Raw genomic sequence first — 19,100 nt, forward strand, 5'->3', positions numbered from 1 at the left:
CAACTTTAGCGTTCGCGAGATTTTGAATGCATGCGCACGCCCAACAATGAAGAAATACAGAGAACAGCTTCAAATGTTCATATGCTAACACTTTAATGTTTAGACTTTTTATGCGATGTTTTTTTTTGTGCACCTGAAGAAGTCTTCTTGAAGACGAAACTAGTCATGCTGAATTAAAACAATATTTTTTACTTTTTATCTCTCAGCTTTCAGTCACTTAATCTTTTCAAAAAATATCTCTCAGCTTAGTAAATCCATTATACCACACACACACACACATATATATATATATATATATATATATATATATATATTTATATTGAGAGAGAGAGTGTAGGGTAGTTTATATGGATATCTAAAAATTTCAACATCATACTTTTTTTTTTAAAAAATTGAGATTTAATTTTTTTTAGTAATTCCAACTCTGATTGCAAAAACATTTTGAAAAAATGAGTGGAAAGGCTTATGTGTTGGTTGTACATGTTAGTTTATTTTAACAGTATTGATTACAACACAGAATGATAAGAAAATAATTAATATTTATTAAATTATTAGCTGATATTTTGCTGGTATGATATCCAGCATCTTCAGAGCAAAAGAACAGCATCTTCAGAACAAAAGAACAAACACACAAGGAACTAAAGTCCTAATTGGTGCCATTGAAAAAAAAGAGAGAAAACAAATATTAATTAGATCTTGAAATGATTATCCCAGATTTTTGGTAAATTTATGCAACTGTGGTGATTAATTTAGCTGAATATGAAAGCAAAATGCACGTATTTCTACAAGATCAGTCTACATACCAAATCATAGATAGTGATTCTACTAACTCTCAAAAGAATAGTTGTTCAAAGTTTTTCTACTTGGTTATACTATAAATTAAAGATACATAGAAATTATATACTTGGTTAAATCCTTTATCCGAATTTACACTCAAATTTTGGGGCTGAAGTATTTTCAGGACTGGCGCAACTCGTGGTAAAGGTGGTATGATTCTTATTTTTAGATGTACCTGTGGCATAGTATAATTATTAGAAGAACACGTAAGACCACAGTAATAACTTTTTAATTAATAAGGTACAGATATTTCATCTAAAACTAATAGTTTTAGATGAAATATCTGTACCTTATTAATTAAAAAGTTATTACTGTGGTCTTACGTGTTCTTCTAATAAAGGTGGTATGATTTCACATCACTTGCCTTAGTATCCCATAATGCAAAGCACATCTCCTTGCAGACATGTATAATGCTATGCATTATGGGAAGGGTCACTACCCAGACCAGTTTCGACCTTTGTATAGGTGAAGCGGGCTCTAAAAATTAGGCGATCCCGAAAGATCGCCCATCTCAGCGTTGTTCCACTCAGTGACAGGCTCATCCCGTCGCCAAGAAGAACTTCTCAGCATAGGCTCTACCTAGTGGCAGGCTCTCCACCACCACCAAGTAGAGCCATAATCTCAGCTGTGGACGCACTCAGAGACAAACAAAAACCTATCCCTAAGTAGAGCCTCTTAGAACCCAAGCCTAGCCTGCACCAGTTTCAACCCTCTTTGGAGTCTCATCAGTGAGTAGGTAGAGTATCCCTTAATTCTGTTCTTTCACCCACTCTCTTATTCTTATATAAATGACCTGTAATCAGACTTCCAATCCTAACCAAAGCTTTGCCAATGACAGTACACTGCATTCCTCCTTTTCACTTGACAAACCTCCTAGTGCTCAAGATCCACCACCACAACCAATGTTCTGAACTCCAATCACACAGCTATATCTGACTGGGCAAGGACAACCTTGTAGACTTCAATGCCACCAAAACTTCTCATCAGTGGAGCCAGACCCAGAGGTGATATGAAGGTTGAAATAATGTAGAAGTCATATTTTCATATACAAGTGGCCAAAAGGTGTCACACCTTATTATTAAAATACTCTGGATTAGAGATAGTTAGTTGTTGAAAGTTTTTCCACTTGGTTATACTATAAATTAAGGATACCAAGAAATTATATACTTGGTTTAATCCTTTATCCAAGTGTAAGCAAACAAAGTTTGCAACTGAAGTATTTTCAGGACTGGGGCAACTCGTGGTAAAGGTAGTATGACTTCACATCACTTGCCTTAGTATCCCATAATGCAAAGCACATCTCCTTGTGGATATGCATTATGGGAAGGGTTACTACCCAGACCAGAACAACTAACTATCTTTAATACGGTGCGACACCTTTTAGCCACTTATATATGAAAATATGACTTCTGCATTACTTCAACCTTAGTATCACCTCTGGGTCTGGCTCTCACTGATGAGACCTCAATAAAGGTCGAAACCCTTCCCATAATGCATAGCATTATACATGTCTGCAAGGAGATGTGCTTTGCATTATGGGATACTAAGGCAAGTGATGTGAAGTCATACCACCTTTACCACAAGTTTCCCCAGTCCTAAAAATACTTCAGGAGTAGACTTTGTAAAGGATTAAACGAAGTATATAATTTCTTGGTATCTTTAGTTTATCTCAAAAGAATAAAGTTCGTAAATTATTGAAGTAAGTCGCTTCCTGGCCAAAAGAAACAGTTAACAAACTCAAGTCTTTTCTTGTTAAAACACCCAGAATATATGAAGCACCTAAAATTCACAAACAAGGTACACCCCTATGCTCAATTGTGGATAGTATAAACAGTCCCATATACAAACTTGCTAAACATTTAACTAAATTACTAGTGCCCCCCCACATACAAATAATTCTTCCTCCTTTGTTAAAACTTCTGTTCACCTAAAAGGTATACTAGAAAACCATCTCTTAAAAAGTAATGATTAGTTTTGATATTACTTCACTATTTACCAATGTACTGTTCATCCCCAGATATATTTGAATTATTTAATTTACAGTACATGCAGGTTATTTTGTATGGGAAAGGAAATATATACAAACAACTGGATGGGACAGAAATGAGCCCCCCCCCAAACCAATTTTTGCATAGATCACTTGGAAAACCTAGCTTTGAATACAGTCACTCTCAAACTAGTGCTGGCTATATTATGCTGATGATGTGTTTGCTATTTGGCTACATGGTCCAGTCACATTGGATACATTTTAGTGTATTTAAATAGCCAACATCCTAAAATCTACTTCACAATGGAACAGGAAACTAATGACTGTCTGCCCTTCCTGGATACATTAATCACATGGCTTCATGATAGTTCATTATCTTTTTCTGTTTATAGAACACATGGAAAATCCACACACACACACACACACACATATATATAGGGAGATGTTTGCATAAACATTCACACCATCATCCAGCTCAGATGAACGGCAACTTAAGAACACTACACAGAGCCAAAGCTACCTGTTCCAATGACAATGCTCTTACCACTGAACTCACTCACATCACACTTCCTTAGCCAATGGCTATAATCCTCATAGGATTGAAAAAATACTAAATGCCACCAAGAAATCCCCTTCATTGACTATCACACAAGACTACAGCAAAAAGTGTTACCATCCCATACATTCAAGGCACTTCTGAAAGATATCTAGATTGCTTAATAAATATCAGCTACACACCATATTTAAACCACACATCAAATTGGCAACTTTCATCATTTACCTAAGGGCAAATTCTCTTCTTTATCACATCCAAGAATTTATGACGTGTCCTGTTCTTGTGACCTGGCTTATTATGGACAGACAGGAAGAATTGTTAACATCCGCTTTAGTTAACATGAAAAACACATAGACAAAGTAGATATTAAACTCCCACATTATTTTAAAGCTAAATGTTTGTAGAAACTATAAAATTTTTGTAAGCTGACCTGAGAGCTTACGAGAATACAATCCTCAGCATCCCTTTGCCATAGCTTAGACTACTTAAAAGACACGGGTGCTGCTCAAGCATCCATATAGTCACCTGCTATTAGTCCATTTGATAAAGGTTTCACTAGCCTGACAGCTATTTTCACCTAGTTGGTTCTCTTCAGAGACCAGGCAGAAACCTTAAGAGAGAAAAAAACTCTTCTTCAGTACTAAGGAAATCGAAATGCCAGAGAAGTGTATTGTTCATAAGTGAACTCTCAGTCAGTGAGTAAAAATAATTACTAAGGAAAGAGCCAAAAGGCTTCATTTCAGAGATGTAAAATTAGATAGGCAGAGTGGATATTAAATCCAACATTATTTCGAAGCCTAATGTTAGTAGAAACTATGAAAATTTTATAAGTTGAGTGGAGAGAGCTTACAAGAATACAATCCTTGGCATGAGATGCCTTAGCTTGGTCTCTGAAGATACCAAGGACTGTATTCTTGTAAGCTCTCAGGTCAACTTACAAAACTTTCTACAAACATACATAGAAAGTACGTTTAAACTATAAAATTACATTTCAGCGATGTAAAATTACATCACTTAATTTTTTTTTTTAAACTAGTTCCACTGTCATACTAAATTGTTGTTTTGTGTACTAGTGACAAACTGTTCTTATGCTCTGAAGATGCTGGATACCAGCGAAATATCAGATAACAAGTTAATAAATATTAATTATTTTCTTATCATTCTGTAATGTAATCAATACTGTTAAATAAACTAACATGTTTTGTAAAAAATATAAAATAACAAAAATTAAAATTTTATTAAAAATATTTTTGTAGAACATACTTTGAATAATAGCTGCCATAGATGATTTATACTTAAAAAAAAGCCTTTATCCAAAAATAAAGTTAACCATTGAATACGATGAACAACAAACTCATTTTCTATATATTTAATTTTAATGAAATTTTAATCTACTAATACGTGTGGATAGGCTTATGTGTTCGTCAGACATGTTGTAATAGATTTAACGGTATTGATATGAACACAGATGGATAAGAAAATAACTATTTATTTACTTAAAAGTTAATATTTTGCTGGTATTATATCCAGCATCTTCAGAGCACACAACACAAAGTTTGTTACAAATGCAAGACAACCACAATCCGGTGTAACAGTGGGGCTAGTACAAGTAATTGCAGCGTGCAACACAAGACTAAAGTCCTAACAGGGACCATCTAGGTTTAAAAAAATTTTTTTTCAAAATTTAAAAAAAGTTCAAAGTTTTGAAATAGTAGTCCAAATAATGGTCTTAGAAAGTTTGAAAAAAAATAAAATAAAATAAAATAAAAGTAATACATATTAAATTGGTCTTAGGATGACTGTCTCCCAAATCTTTGGTAGATTTATACAGCAATACTTGTTAAGGTTTGGAGTATGTTTTAAGGCTTCAGTTGATTCCAGGAACAACCTCTCTGACTTGTAGAAGCTTCTGTGGATTGCTTTTGTTTCTTTCCAATTGATTCTGTGTGCAGGGTCAATTTGGTCTGGCAGACCAAAGCATGGTTTGCCAGACCCAACTTGCCATAGTGAAAATGTCGGATATATTTTTTGTGTTCACTGAGGCAGATGTCCACAGTTCTTCCTGTCTGTCCATAGTAGGCTTGATGGCAAGAACAGGGCACTTCATAGACTCCTGGATGTGATAAAGGAGTGCATTTGTCCTTAGGTGAACGGATGCGAGTTGTAATTTTACATAAGGTTTAAATACTGTGTGTAGTTGGTGTTTGTTAAGCACCCTAGATATCTTTTCAGATGTGTCTTTAATGTATGGGATGATGATAGTTTTGTTGTAGTCTTCTGTGGTAGATAATTAAAGCATACTCCAAACCAAGTATGGCTGTATAAATCTACCAAAGATTTGAGAGACAGTCATCCTAAGACCAAATTAATATTTATTACTTTCTTCTTATTTTATTCAAACTTTCTAAGACTATTATTTGGACTACTATTTCAAAACTTTGAACTTTTTTTTTTTAAAATCTAGATGGCACCCTATTAGGACTTTAGTCTTGTGTTGCACGCTGCAATTACTTATACTAGCCCCACTGTTACACCGGATTGTGGTTGTCTTGCATTTGTAACAAACTTTGTGTTGTGTGCTCTGAAGATGCTAGATATAATACCAGCGAAATATTAGCTTTTAAGTTAATAAATAGTTATTTTCTTATCCGGTTACGTTGATATCAATACCGTTTAATCTGCTAAGCAGCATATCATTAGATATCTACTAATATGAGTTGTCTCTCCTGTCTCCTGTAGCTATCTTCAGGTCAACCAACTTCAACATCCACAGCAAAAAAGTTTAGATTCATCAGAATGTTAAATAATATGACTACATGAATCATAAAGGACAATGTAAATGAAAACAATTTACAGCTCTCTTCAGTCAGTTCGTTCAAGGATACTATACAAAAACAGTTCTGATATACTGATGGTAATAAAGTGCTCTCCAGAAATATACACAGAACTTTCAAATTTCCAAAAAAATTAACTATGTCTGTTCTTCATATTTCACATCATGAAGCAAAAGTTGAAAAGCTTCAAGTCTGTTTTAAATGAACAGAGTGAGCAATTGGGATAGAAGCAAAAATACTGCAAGAGTATGCATCTGAAAATTGAACACAGAATAAAAACAAAGATTTCAAACAAAAAACAGCACTTAAGATACAACTTGTAGCCAAAGATCTTTATGCTCCTATCAGACATGAAATAATCCACCAGTGAAACTGCATGCGAAATGTATGGTAAAAATCCCTTCTTGCAATTTCATCAGCAAGCATCTTCTTTGCTTTCAATTTTCATTTCAGGAGCTGTGTAGAATCCTTTGTAGAACAATCCTCATCTGCTCATCTAATTTGCTCTATGATTCATTCTGGTTTAGGATCGTAAAAGTTGCTCTCTCAATATCACATTCCAAATAGGATGAGACAATTATATTAAGCTTTTCTGGTGATGAAAGTGCCTATTGCTCATGTATTTCTATACACTTCTGTTAGGAAAAAATTACAACCTACTCCATTTATTATTATTATTTTTGTTCATACCATTTTAAAATAGCAAAATGAAGAGTTTTATATATCTATATCTTGAGGAATTTCTTCAGTTGTTCAAACATATGAATGGTGCCCTTTATGTGAAAACCATGATTTTTCATTCAAAAGAATGCATTTTAAAAAATGTTCTCCAAAAAAATATTCTTCTCTTCTTTTACTCTATTAATCTACCATACTTATAAACATGTGACTGAATATTAAACATAGAATAAATCAAAGATAACGCACTAAATGCACTGAAAACAGCATTTAGATTACACATCCACTTTGATAATTTACATACTCATGCTCACTGTTATTTTCAATTCCTGTTAAGTCTATGATCCTTTATAACTAATTTAGTAGAAACTGATGAAATTGTGCTATATTAACTTATATAAATCAATTAGAACATGAAAATTTAAATATATTCAAGTGTTTGGTCAGTTTTGGCTAATGATAATTTATATGCACATTACATGCATAAAACTTAGTTATAACTAATCTAGTTACAGAAAACCAATACCTGTAGTTTACATTGATCATATTCTTTTTTAGGCTGAGTTACTGCAGGTGGTGGTGGTGGTGATGTTGATTCATCTGATGTAGCTGCTACTTCAGTTGTTTCTTTTCCTGAACTAGTTCCTCCACAAAACATTTCTTTTCGTGCCTGCTTGTCTCGCTCTATCTCTTCAAGAATTCGTTGTCTGTCAACATTTTAAGTAAAACATACTTGTAAATTTTCAGATTTTGTTTTTAAAATTTTTAGATGCTATCAACTGGCAGGAAGCTATACTTAATTCACTAAGTAGTGGTGAAAATCTATACTTTCCAAATAACATCAAGAATTGGGGGATGCTCTACTAACTGAAATAGGAAGCTTTAAAATACAAAAAATAGTTTTATACACCTAAGGTACTGAATAACAAAAAATTGCAGTTCACATTAAAGTATAGCTAATAATTAATGAATGAGAACAAACAAAAAAGGAGCTGAATGTAGGCAACAGGTAATAATAACAGTACAAATATCATAATTTAAAACAAAGAAGGCAATTTGCGAGATACATAAAAGACTTCACATATGCTACAAGAAATAATACACTAAGAAGAATAAATCTTTAGGATTTAACATTACCTATTTGAAGACTAGCCTCAACCAGAAATATTATTCTGACTGAGGCTGACAAAGGAAGAGTGGCTGTCTTCATGAATTCCTCCTATTATTATAGAAAAATAACTCTCTCATTACGTGATAAAATAACTTACAGAGTGCTTTATAATATCACAAGTCAAAAAGTTGAAATTTCTGATAACAACATATCTCAGAACAAACATTCTTTGATCAAGTTCTGTACCTTTCATGGGACACTGCCAAGAATTTATGGATTGCTAAAAATCCATAAAATTGGAAATCTGTTATGTTAACAGTTATCAATGCTGCCTTTGCATACTGTCAGTTTACTGTTCTGATTATTTTCATTCTTAGTTTATATATTAAAGATCTCCACCAGAGCATATTTGTTTATTCTATTATCTCCTCCCAAATTTAATTGGCCATCTTCACTTTAAAAAAAAATCAAACATAAATGACTGAAATATTATTACTTGACACCTCCACGGAGGGCATCTACCCTACAACTCTATCTCCAGCACCAACAATCCACCAAAGCCATCTACCGCCCACCACTACCACTAGTATTTTCACAGACAATCACAAACATCCACGGCGGGATTTGAACCGCAGCCTTTTGGCTGGAGAGCGGATACGCTAAACACTCGGCCAACCAGGCCGGCAACAGCCTCAAAAATAGTTTGTTTGATTTTTTAAAATGTCCAAGTGAAGATGGCCAAGGATCTTTAGAGATCCTGAATGAAAAATGGATTTCCATTCGGTATGCAGTTGATTTTCCCAAGTTCCTGCCCATTTTCAGAGTTTATTTTTTTTTTTATTAATACCAAAACTTGTTATTCAATTTATTTAGGAGCATAACATGCTTAAAGAAATAAAACAGTTGATCAAAGCTAAAAACCACAGATGGGAGAGCAGATACGCTAAACACTCGGCCAACCAGGCTGGCAACAGCCTCAAAAATAGTTTGATTTTTTAAAATGTCCAAGTGAAGATGGCCAAGGGTCTTTAGAGATCCTGAATGGAAAATGGATTTCTATTCAGTATGCAGTTAATTTTCCCAAGTTCCTGCCTATTTTCAGAGTTTATTTTTTTTTATTAATACTAAAACTTGTTATTCAATTTATTTAGGAGCATAACATGCTTAAAGAAATAAAACAGTTGATCAAAGCTAAAAACCACAGATGCGAGAGTAATGATAGTATAAATGGCAGAATAATATTAAAAAGAAAATAGTAAGAATGAACCTACCACTATCAGTATTCACGAATGAATAAGCAAGGCTTATCTGAGGTGGTATGGTCACTTAAACAGAATGGAAGAGGAAAAGTTAGTGAAACAGTATGATGCCAAGATGGACAGAAAAAGATCCAAAGGAAAACCAAAATCTATGACAAACTGGATTAAATTAAACTTAAATTTAATCTAGTATTTAATGTTACTGTAAAGGGTGCTTATGACACCTAGTTTTTGTGTTGGGTGGTGATAAAAATTTTTGTGTATGTAGGTTTGCGGAAGACTGAGAAGGAGAGACAGCCTGTGGGAAGACGTGTGACAAATGTGTCTACAAATGGACACTCGTCACACTACGAGTTTTTGTTTTTTCTATTTCAATGGCGAATTGGATACTTTTGTGTTGTTTGTTCAGGTGGCTAAGGAATGTATTTAGTGCTTCGCAGCTGTGGGGCCAAATGGCAAAAATATTGTCGACGTATCTGAGTCAAATTTTGGGCTTTAGGCACGCTGACTCTAGAGCTCGTTGCTCAAAGTCTTCCATATAAAAGTTAGCAATTGGGGGGGGGAAGTGGTGAGCCCATGGCTGTACCCTCTTTTTGAAGGTAAAAGTTGTTTTGCCACACGAAATATCCAGAGCGGAGCACGTGAGCAAATATGTTCTGTAGGAGTAAGATAGTATCATTGATGAAAAGGAACATTGGTGAAAAGGAAAGTTATGTCAAAGCTAAGCTGACTAATAAATCTTGGTCACTGAGTGTAATGTTTTTAATTTTGTTTATGAAATGTGTATTTCATAAATGAAGGGGACTGACCTACCAATTCCTTGAGTGTGGCTGCTAATTTTTTGGCTCAGTTTTGTGTGTTTTGTGTATTTTTGGCAGTCCATAAATTCTGGGCACGGCATAATGAGGTATTAGTTTTTTTGTTGTTTCTTCCGGCTATATGTTAACGGATTTAAGTAATTCAGTTGTTTTCTTTTTGATAAGTTCCATGGAGTTGTAGTTTACCATTTCGTAGGTGTTGTGGTCTGATAACAAATGGTTCATTTTCTCTATGCAGGTTGTCGGGTCTAAAATGATAGTGGCATTCCCTTTATCTGCTTTTGTGATAATAATGTCCTGGTTATTTTTTATTTTTTTAAGGATTTAAGGGCCTGTTTTTCCGTTTTGTTTATGTTGCTGCTTAGTTTTTTGTTTAAATTTAGAATAAAGGATGTTTCCATGTGTATTTTATCAGCTAGATTGGCGGGGAGGGATCTTAAATCTCTCTCGATATGATAAATGATATCAAGTTCGTTTACTGACCTTGGCGCAATGGCGTAGTTTGGACCTTTCTCCAGCAGTGAGAGTTCACTTTGGGTGAGATTGTAGTTTGATAACCAAGGCATGGTCCGATGGCTCTTGGTTGCTCCTAACTTCGGTCCTTAGTGATTGGCTGTTCCTTTCGTTATGGTGTACTGATTGCCTTGTGCTTTCATGTTGTTGTAGTGCTTGAAACTTCTTTATTAGTTTTTCCTTGTTTTTTAGTAATAGGTGTTTGGTCAAGTCGTCTGTGATCCTGTCTAAAATATCCCAAATTTCTGGATTAACGTAATGAGATAGTTCTAATATAAGTTGTAGGACTTTGGCTTGGATAGACGCTAGGTTTTTTTCGTGCCTCATAGATCTGTTCTCTTAACAAAGCTTTTTTTTTTCCAACCGGGCATAGATATGGAGCGCTTTAGCTGATTTAAACTTCTTTAGTTTAATGCAGTTGGGTATCAAGTTGCTGTCTCTACATCGTTTCAAAAAGGCTAGTCGACTGATTAACAAGGAAACACGTATCTTTAGCTTACCGTAGAGGCTGCACTGCTTGTGGGTCACATCTCCATGGATTATGATGACTCTTTCTTTTAAGGTTACACGGTGATCAGCATTCATATTTCCGAATTTAGGACACAAAACACATGTGTTAAAATGATTATTTTACTTATTATTAATAAAATAACAATTGGACGTTTTTTTTTTTTCCCTTAACATTCCATAGCAACTTGAACTATACAAGGCCTGAAGAAAATCATAGTATAACAATCTGAACTGTACAAATCCAGAAGAATCTTAGTACATGAGGACTTTAGCAGCAGAGTTTATTGTAGTTTTTTTATTTATTTTATTTATTAATTATAATTTTTTTTTTTAAAAAAGATATTTTATTTATTTTATTTTTTATTTTTTTCAACTTTTATTTTATTTTATTTAATTATTGCTAGAGGTCAGGCTAAGAAAAAGATGAATTAACAGTGTAGATTTAATTTACCAGTACAGAGTGCAAGAGCATGTAGCTTGGTTCTCTATACACATGAATCCTTCTGATGATGATATCAATACAGGGGTTGAAACGTCGAATTATTTTATTAATAATAAGTAAAATAATAATTTTAACACGTGTGTTTTGTGTCCCTCAATTCGGAAATATGACTATCGATACTATGATATTCAGAATTCAATATATTCAATGAGATTCTTGTTCCTTATGTGTTCTTTCCATGTGAATTTATACACATATTTATGTTGAAAGATTAGCGTTTGTAGTGACTAGTCCGTGTTAACAGAAATCCAGCTGATATTCTCCATTATTCTGAGCTTTGCTCTTTTCTCTAAATTTTCCCAAAACACTATATCTGGTATTAATTTCCTATTTTGATATTTACATTATTCACAAAATACCAGTATTCTCCCCCCACCCATTTTTTTAAATGCCACCTCTCCAATGACTCAGAAATACTGCTCTATTTTTTCCTTAGTAGAACCTTCTGTGGGACTTTTTAAAATAAATTATAATACCAGAATAAACTCGTGTAAAATATTATTTTATTAGTATAATTTTCGCATAAGTATCAAAGGCATCTTCAGTACATGTAAAAAGCTAATCTAACAATAACCGATAATTCCAAAAGGAGCCATCTAAGTAGCTAATGTAAGATAACTAAAAAAGATCATTACATTTCCTAACTTATTAAAAATAAATAAATAATATATATATATATATATATATATATATATATATGTTTATAATTATTAACTGACTTAAACACTGAGAAAACAAAAAATATAAGAGATTTAACAAGGTTTTACTACTAATTTCATCGGAAATGCCGACTTCATCAGGTGAATACAGTACCAGGGAGTAAACAACATCTTAAAAATATATTGTACTTTAACAAACACAGATTTAGAACAAGTAGTAGTTGTGTAGAAAGACAGAGAAAAATTTACCAACTAGCGAAATGTAGAAATAAAGCAGCAAAGGACATCTTGCATGTGAGGCAGATCAAAGACGCTGAAGGAAGAGTATTATGGAGGGATGTGGACATAAGAAACAGATGGAGAATATACTTTGAGGGACTTTTGAATGAGGAAAATGCAAGGACTCACAGAGAAGATGGGCAGCCTTCTGAGGGGATGGTGCAGAACATCAGTAGAGTGGAAGTGAAAGAGGCCATGAAGAGGATGAGGAATGGAAAATCGGTGGGTGCTGACAGGATTCCAGTGGAGGCATGGAATGCACTGTGAGAAGAGGGAATTGATCTGCTGTGGGACCTGTTCGTGAAAGTTTGCCAACAGGAAAATATACCCGAGGAATGGAGGGAGAGTACTCTTGTCCCCATATACAAGGGTAAAGGGGATGCACAAGACTGTAAAAATTACAGAGGAATAAAGTTGATGTCCCACACAATGAAAATCCTAGAAAGGGTTCTTGATGGAAGATTGAGGAAGGAGGTGGAGATTGCAAAGGAACAATTTGGTTTCATGCCTGGTAGATCAACAACAGATGCTATCGTTGGGTTACGGCAGATGATGGAAAAGTTTCAAGAGAAACAACGGGAGCTACATCTGACATTTATTGATCTGGAGAAAGCATATGATAGAGTGCCAAGGCAAGAAGTCTAGAGGTATCTGAGGGAGAAGAAGGTTCCGGAGAAATATGTCAGGTTGGTGTGGGAGATGTACAGAAATGTGAAGACAAGTGTTCAGACCTGTCTGGGACAGACAGAAAGTTTTCAAGTAACAGTTGGCTTGCATCAAGGGTCAGCATTAAGTTCGTTTCTGTTTAACATTGTGATGGAGGTGGTGACGAAGGAGGTAAGAGAAGATGCGCCTTAGACAATGTTATATTATTATTATTATTATTATTATTATTATTACCATGGGCTACTCCAGGAGTCCTTAGACTCATCGAGGGAGGCCCTAAACATCATGTTCACACAGCTGTTCAGCATTCTCACAGTATCTATCATACCTTGCCTTGAACTCGCTCACTGTCATAGCACCCACAACAGACTCTGGCAGCTTATTCCACTCATTTACCACTCTAAAAGTAAAGAACCCAGCTCTAACACCCCTGCCAACCACGCTCTTGCCCAGCTTCCATGGGTGTCCTTCTAGTTCTCCCACCACCAGTCCTGATCTCAAAAATATCATCTGAATTAATCCTATAGAATCCTTTTAGCAATTTGAATGTCTCAATCATATCTCCCCTTTTTCGCCTATCAACTAGTTTCTGCAACCCACAAATCTTCAACCTGTTCTCATATGGTGCATTCCATAGACCTGCTATCATCTTAGTCACTCGCCTCTGGATCCTTTCAACCTCCTCCCCATCAAGAAGGAACCGAGGTGACCAAATCTGGGCACAGTAGTCGAGATGAGGTCTTATCAGGGCTCGGTACAGAGGTACAATAACTTGTTTTTCTCTGCTCGTCAAGGTATTTTTCAACAACCAAGTGAGTTGATGAGCTGATTTAGCTACTTTTGCAATGTGCCCCCTAAACTTCATCTCCCTATCCACCAATACTCCCAAGTCCCTGGCCTCATCAATCTCTTGGAGTACAGTTCCACCAATGTGGTATACTGCTGCTAATCTTTTCACTCCGAAATGCATAACCTTACATTTTGTTACATTAAATTGACATCCATTCTCCTTAGTCCAGAACTCCAATCTATCTAAGTCATCTTGCAAGACTTTGACATCTTCTGCATTCACTATCGCCCTACCCAACTTTGCATCATCAGCGAACAAATGAACTATCCCACTTAGACCATTCCCTATATCGTTAATGAACAGATTAAACAGCAGTGGTCCAAGAACAGAACCCTGTGGCACACCACTAGTCACAGGCCGTTTTTTGGACTCTACTCCTGAATAAACTACTCTTTGATATCTCTCCATCAACCACCCAGCTATCCATCTCACCAACCCTATATCCATTCCCATATGTTGCAGTTTACGGATTAGAATTCCATGTGGTATCCTGTCAAACGCCTTTGCCAGGTCCAGCAGTATCACTGTAAACCCATTTCCCTTATCCAGTTCAGCCGTCACCCTGTTATAAAACTTGAGCAAGTTACTGAGGCATGATCTACCCTTCACAAAGCCATGCTGTCCTCCGTACAGTATCTCATTTTCATCAATCCATTCCTGTATTTTTCCCTTGACTACTTTCTCCAAGACCTTGACAACGACTCCTGATATGCTGATCGGTCGGTAATTTGCAACCATAGTCTTGGATCCTCCTTTATGCAGTGGAACTATTTTCCCCTCTTTCCACGCCTTCGGGACTAAGCCAGACCTGAGACTCAGATTAAACAACATGGTCAAGGGCACTGATAATTCATTAGCCGCTTCATGCAAGACCCGTGCCGGTATACCATCCAATCCCACAGATGTATTCACATTAAGGTTCTGTAATAGACTATTCACCTCCACTTCATTCATCACAATTCCCATATAAACTAATGGTTCCTTCATTTTTTCAACGTCACCACCTGGATGATATACTTTTGCAAAGTGCGCGCTCAGTAACTCCACTATATCGACTGGTTCAGTGAACTCTTTACCATCGTCATTCCTTAAAATCATTTTGCCATGTACAGTTTTTTTCTTGCTTGCAGCATATTGAAAGAACTGTTTGGGATTCTCTTTTGCTTGCATAGCTAGTTTCCTTTCATAATCGGCTTTTGCTGTTTTTACCACACTCGTTACCCTTCTAGCCTGTACTTTATACCGTTCGTGTGCCTGCAGGTCACCCCTTTCTTTAAATTCCCTCCATAGTTGTTTCTTTTTTTGCAGCTCAAGCTTAATGGTGTTATTCATCCATTTAACCCCTCCTTGTTTCACTATTCGGACCTTAGGTATACAATCAGCCATAACCTCTTGTAAATGCTCTTTGATCACTTCCCATGCTCTATCGACGTCCAGCCCTTGCAGTTGTACATGCCATGGCACTGATCCAAGCAATCTCCTAAGCTTGTCATACTTGCCAGCACAGTAATTCCACATACACCCTGTCTTAATCACAAATTTCACACCTTTAGCCACCTCCCAGGTCAAGACCTTATGATCACTCTCACCAATAGGTGGCAACATGGTCATATTCATTACAGTCAAATTCTCAGATGCTATTACCAGGTCAAGCACTCTCACACCCCTAGTATTTTCAATTACATGCTGTTTCAGATAGTTATCCCTTAATAATTGAATAAAATCCATTTCCTTCCTCAGATGTGTCCTCTCCTCCTTCCAATCAATGTTACCATAGTTGAAATCCCCCATAATAATTACCCTCCTTCCACTCATTTCATCAATTTGTTTATGCATACCATCTCCACCATCTATTCCATCACCTGGTCTATAGCAGCACCCAACTGTATATTTTATTCTGCCAGTATCAATCTCACACCAAATAGCCTCAAATGAGCTCCTTTCACTATCCTGCAATACTTCAATTCTCCTTGGCTGCAGTTCATCAGCTATCATCAATAACACCCCTCCCCCAATTTTATTCTCTCTGTCCCTCCTAAACATACTATAACCTACACATTCTATCCCACTAACTATATCATCTTCCGTCAGCCATGTTTCACTAATGCCAATAACCTGTGGCCAGGAAGAGCCAATCAAGGCCAAAAATTCTTCCTTCTTGTTCCTAATACTCCTGGCATTAGTATACATGAATTGCAGTGTTCCCTTTGTCCCACCCCTATCTTGATGCGTTATTCTAAATATCCCATTCCCATTTTTTGTTCTTATTGCTGGCTCAGGTACATTATATACATTTTTACACTCAACTGTCTCACTGATGTCTGGATATCCACTTCCCCCCCTCCTTGGTAGTTCTAGTTTCCCTGGTTCTGCACATCCATTTTCACTTCATTCAGCAACACTTTTTCCAGTCTTCGCACACCAAGTCCATTCAAATGCAGTCCATCCATCTTGTATAAGTCCTTTCGCCCATCAAACTCATTCCACACGTCCACAAATTCCACACCACACCGTCCGCATAACCTGCGCATAATATCATTTGCGATTATGGCCCTCCTTCTAAACTCCTCTCTGTCATACCGCGGTAACAGACTCACCATTCTAACTCTGTCACTCTTTTCTTTCGCTACCTTTAACAATACTTTCAAGTCCTCTCTCATAAAAAATTTATCACCTTTCAATTCATTCGTACCAGCCACAATTGTTATTTCTTTCACCCTCTGTTTTTGCATTCTAATGCTCTCACTTACATCCTTAAATTTCGCACCCGGCAAGTACGATTTAGTTACACTCCCATCTATTACTCCTCTTAATAATGAGTCACCATACAATACTCTCTCCTTCATTTCGGAAACTCGCCCACGCTGTTTATTTCCGTTAGCCGAATCACTCTGGAAAGAGTTTTGCAGGTGCTCTAATTGCCGCTGCGCATCTTGTATCACTGCGCGCAGCCTAGCGATCTCACTTCCTACAAATAATTCCTCATTTTTTTATCATTCAAACCATTTTCTCTTTCTGTATAATTGCTCTCACTCTTTCTTAGATCACCGCTCACATTGCCATCTTGTACACCGCAATTCCCTATCGAGCCACTATTTTCACTCGCATTCTGGCTTTCTTCAACCATAACTGTCTCACAACCTGACACATACTTCGACTCCTCAATTTGCATACACTTTCTACACATTCTCCCACCACTATCACTTTCAACCCATACTCCAGACTCATTCGGGAATGCATACATTCCACACACATCACACCGGACAAACTCTCTCACACTACAGTTTTTGAACAATGGCGTCGTATTTTTGGACGCCATTATCTTACGTCGCATTGGCGCCATATTCAAATATATGAAACGTATCGTTAAAGACTAAATTAATTTACGGAATTTACACCAAAATCACACAGACACAACAAGCTACCAAATTTAGACAATATTACGTTATGATTTTTAACATTTATTCTAATTTCCATTCAAAATTGTACTTAGCTTTCGGGAGCTCCCTGAAAATACGACTGTTCCCCTCGAGAGTGCGAGGGGAACGGTCGTATGATTGGTCATGTGATGAGGAGGGAGGACGAATATGTGGGAAGAAGGGTCATGCAGATGGATGTGCAAGGAAGGAGGAAGTGTGGGCGGCCAAAGAAGAGATGGAGGGAGCTGGTAGAAGAGGACTTGAGGATGAAGAACTTGGATGTGGTGACAGCCCAAAATCTTGCTGTGTGCAGATTCAAGAGAAGAAGTGGAAACTAAACTGGAAAGATAGAGAAAAGTACTGGGAGAGAGAGGTATGAGACTGAACAGAAGTAAGACAGAGTATATGTTATGCAGAGTGGGTGGCGGCCAGGAGAGAGATCTGGAGCTGGAAAGAAATGTCATCAGGAAGGTGAGAGACTTTAGATATTTAGGTTCAACAGTGAAAGAAGATGGAGGAGCTGAGAAGGAAGTGGGATGCAGGATACAAGCGGGTTGGAGGAACTGGAGGGAGATGGCTGGAGTGTTATGCGATAAGAGGGTGCCGATCAATCTGAAAGGCAAAATCTATAGGACAGTAGTGAGGCCAGCTATGACGTATGCTATAGAAACTGTGGCCTGAGGAAAAGTAACATCAGCAGGATAGAAGTAGCAGAGATGAGAATGCTTAGGTGGATATGCAGTGTGACCAGAAAGGATCGTCTGAGAAATGACTATGTGAGGCAAACAGTGAAAGTTACGAATTTAGGAGCGAAGATACAGGAGGCAAGGTTGAGATGGTTTGGTCATGTGATGAAGAGGGAGGACGAATATGTGGGAAGAAGGGTCATGCAGATGGATGTGCAAGGAAGGAGGAAGTGTGGGCGGCCAAAGAAGAGATGGAGGGAGCTGGTAGAAGTGGACTTGAGGATGAAGAACTTGGATGTGGTGACAGCCCAAGACAGGAGGATGTGGAGGAGACTCATCATCAACAGTGACCCCACTTAAGTGGGAGAAGTTGCAGAAGAAGAAGTAGTAGTTGTGTAGAAAGTATTTTTTACTTGGGTATATTTGCTTCACTTGGGAAAAAGGATTAAAACCTAGCTTAAAAAAGTAGTAGTTGTGTCTGAAATGGAGTCCAAGTATTAATTCTGGCATGAAGCACGTTGCGTGTGAATGATATCACAAGTATGCCAAAATTGGATTATAGCGCTATGTGAATCGGATAGACTGTAACTGAGATTGCTGTTTAGATGGGCAGGGTAGAACTATTTCTTTGGATTCCAAGATATGTCTCTCTAATTCATCGTAGTATTTATGGATGTTTGAAGTTAAGTTCCTATTTGATGTTGTCAACCTTCAACATTGGTATTAGCACAGAATAAAACGTGGCTAGATAGGGCACTAGCACGGGTTCTGTTGTAAGAAATGTCGTGTTGATGTTCTTCTAGGTGGAGATGGACGTTTCTGTATGGCCATAATATGGTTTGCTGCAACTGCAAATGATTTTGTAGACTCCTGGGAACTGAAGAAGGTTGTGTTTTACTTTAGGTTGACTGAGACAAGATGAAGGCATTGACTTCC

The 19,100-nt window shown here is 36.7% G+C and overlaps 1 protein-coding gene across 2 annotated transcripts in view; it reads right to left on the reverse strand.

Annotated features, from left to right (window-relative positions):
- Nucleotides 1-19,100, reverse strand: part of LOC150104640 (UBX domain-containing protein 1) — a 201,498-nt gene that overhangs the window by 33,173 nt on the left and 149,225 nt on the right. For both annotated transcript variants that reach the window (XM_090395236.1, XM_090395237.1), the window contains one exon: nt 7,419-7,599. In XM_090395236.1, the coding sequence (XP_090251362.1) occupies nt 7,419-7,599 (181 nt within the window). The remainder of the gene's footprint in view (nt 1-7,418; nt 7,600-19,100) is intronic.

Source organism: Typopeltis vanoorti, chromosome 7, assembly GCF_054136105.1.
Source record: "Typopeltis vanoorti isolate ZY-2024b chromosome 7, IOZ_Tvanoo_1.0, whole genome shotgun sequence".
NCBI classification, from domain to species: domain Eukaryota; kingdom Metazoa; phylum Arthropoda; class Arachnida; order Uropygi; family Thelyphonidae; genus Typopeltis; species Typopeltis vanoorti.